Source organism: Nerophis lumbriciformis, linkage group LG09, assembly GCF_033978685.3.
Source record: "Nerophis lumbriciformis linkage group LG09, RoL_Nlum_v2.1, whole genome shotgun sequence".
Classification (NCBI taxonomy): domain Eukaryota; kingdom Metazoa; phylum Chordata; class Actinopteri; order Syngnathiformes; family Syngnathidae; genus Nerophis; species Nerophis lumbriciformis.
Window position 1 is genome coordinate 52,367,501 of NC_084556.2, and position 2,500 is coordinate 52,370,000.

The 2,500-nt window shown below is 29.8% G+C and overlaps 1 protein-coding gene across 1 annotated transcript in view; it reads left to right on the forward strand.

Moving 5' to 3' along the window:
- LOC133607194 (phosphoglucomutase-1-like) overlaps window positions 1-2,500 on the forward strand; it is a 55,099-nt gene that overhangs the window by 26,393 nt on the left and 26,206 nt on the right. The window contains exon 4 of the mRNA XM_061961663.2: window positions 1,402-1,527. Coding sequence (XP_061817647.1) covers window positions 1,402-1,527 — 126 coding nt within the window. The remainder of the gene's footprint in view (window positions 1-1,401; window positions 1,528-2,500) is intronic.

The following is a 2,500-nucleotide window of genomic DNA, read 5'->3' on the forward strand; positions in this document are numbered from 1 at the left end:
ATATTAACTATATGTGTTAAACATTCTTGTATTATCATTAAACACCTTTAACTTGTTAACAATATTTACTATATGTGTTGAACATGCTTGCATTATCTTTAAACACCTTTAACTTGTTAACAATATTAACTATATGTATTAAACATGCTTGTATTATCATTAAACACCTTTAATTTATTAACAATATTAACTATATGTGTTAAACATGCTTGCATTATCTTTAAACACCTTTAACTTGTTAACAATATTAACTATATGTATTAAACATACTTGTATTATCATTAAACACCTTTAATGTATTAACAATATTAACTATATGTGTTAAACATGCTTGTATTATCTTTAAACACCTTTAACTTGTTAACAATATTAACTATATGTATTAAACATGCTTGTATTATCATTAAACACCTTTAATTTATTAACAATATTAAGTATATGTGTTAAACATGCTTGCATTAGCTTTAAACACCTTTAACTTATTAACAATATTAACTATATGTATTAAACATACTTGTATTATCATTAAACACCTTTAATGTATTAACAAAATTAACTATATGTGTTAAACATGCTTGCATTATCTTTAAACACCTTTAACTTGTTAACAATATTAACTATATGTATTAAACATACTTGTATTATCATTAAACACCTTTAATGTATTAACAATATTAACTATATGTATTAAACATACTTGCATTATCTTTAAACACCTTTAACTTGTTAACAATATTAACTATATGTATTAAACATACTTGTATTATCATTAAACACCTTTAACTTCTTAACAATATTAACTATATGTGTTAGACATGCTTGCATTATCTTTAAACACCTTTAACTTGTTAACAAAAACATATATTTCATAAATAAGTAAATATAAATTATATATATGAATGAGGTAGATCCCCACGACTTGATCAATTGAAAAGTAGCTCGCCTGCAGAAAAAGTGTGAGCACCCCTGGTTTAACGAATATACACTATTTCAATCTGCTACAAAACATTTATTTAGTAGATGTATCACAGATTACATTACAAAACATATTTGACGCAACATGATCGTAATGTTAGAAGATTTTTCATTGTTTTGGTATTGACATTTTTTTTACTTTAGACTTCCTCTTTACTGTCTTTTGTTTCTGCTGAGCTTTTATTTTGTCGGGAGAACAACTATCCATGGCTTTGGAGTTCCATAACGTACCCTTTTCTTTGTGCATTTCTGCTCGCTATGCGTTTCCCCACGTTCCGGAACGGACCGAGGATCAAAAAGGAGTCAGGACATGTTATTATTGCGTTAACTTTGACATCCCTATTACATGTATGCATGTATGTATTTATGTATATATATCTATACACAAAAAATACAAAGGTAATTGTCTTGTGTGATATTTTTCAGTGGAAATTGTGGACTCTATTGAGTCCTACGCTAACCTGATGAGGAACATCTTTGACTTTGCTGCCCTGAAGGTGCTTCTGTCAGGCGAGAACCACATCAAGATAAGACTGGATGCCATGCATGGAGGTGAGAAAGTGTTTAGTCTCTCAGAGTTCGCTATCTTTCCCCCCGGTCCACAGTGTTCTTCTTTTGTCGAGAGTGCCCACTTAGGTCTGTGTCCACTTCAAGAGGAACCCAAATGGGCAGGAATTCTGGGTCTGTGAAAAAAAATACTTCAGCAAACATAAGCATATATAAGCACACATTGTTGACATTATGTACAACTTGAGACGATTGGGTTAGACCAGGGGTGGGCAACCCAAAATGTTGAAAGAGCCATATTGGACCAAAAATACAAAAAACAAATCTGTCTAAAGCCGCAAATCATTAAACGCCTTATATAAGTATTATAATGAAGACAACACATGATGTAAGTGTCTATATTAGCCTACTATCAAAATGACTTTAAAAGTCTTATATGAGTGTCATAATGAAGACAACACATGATGTAAGTGTCTAAATTAGCCTACTATCAAAATGACTTTAAAAGTCTTATATAAGTGTTATAATGAAGGCAACACATGATGTAAGTGTCTATATTAGCTATATTAGCCTACTATCAAAATGACTTTAAAAGTCTTATATAAGTGTGATAATGAGGACAACACATGATGTAAGTGTCTATATTAGCCTACTATCAAAATGACTTTGAAAGTCATATATAAGTGTGATAATGAGGACAACACATGATGTAAGTGTCTATATTAGCCTACTATCAAAATGACTTTAAATGTCTTATATAAGTGTTATAATGAGGACAACACATGATGTAAGTGTCTATATTAGCCTACTATCAAAATGACTTTAAAAGTCTTATATAAGTGTTATAATGAAGACAACACATGATGTAAGTGTCTATATTAACTGTATTAGCTTACTATCAAATTACTTTAAAAGTCTTATATAAGTGTTATAATGAAGGCAACACATGATGTAAGTGTCTATATTAGCCTACTATCAAAATGACTTTGAAAGTCTTATATAAGTGTGATAATGAGGA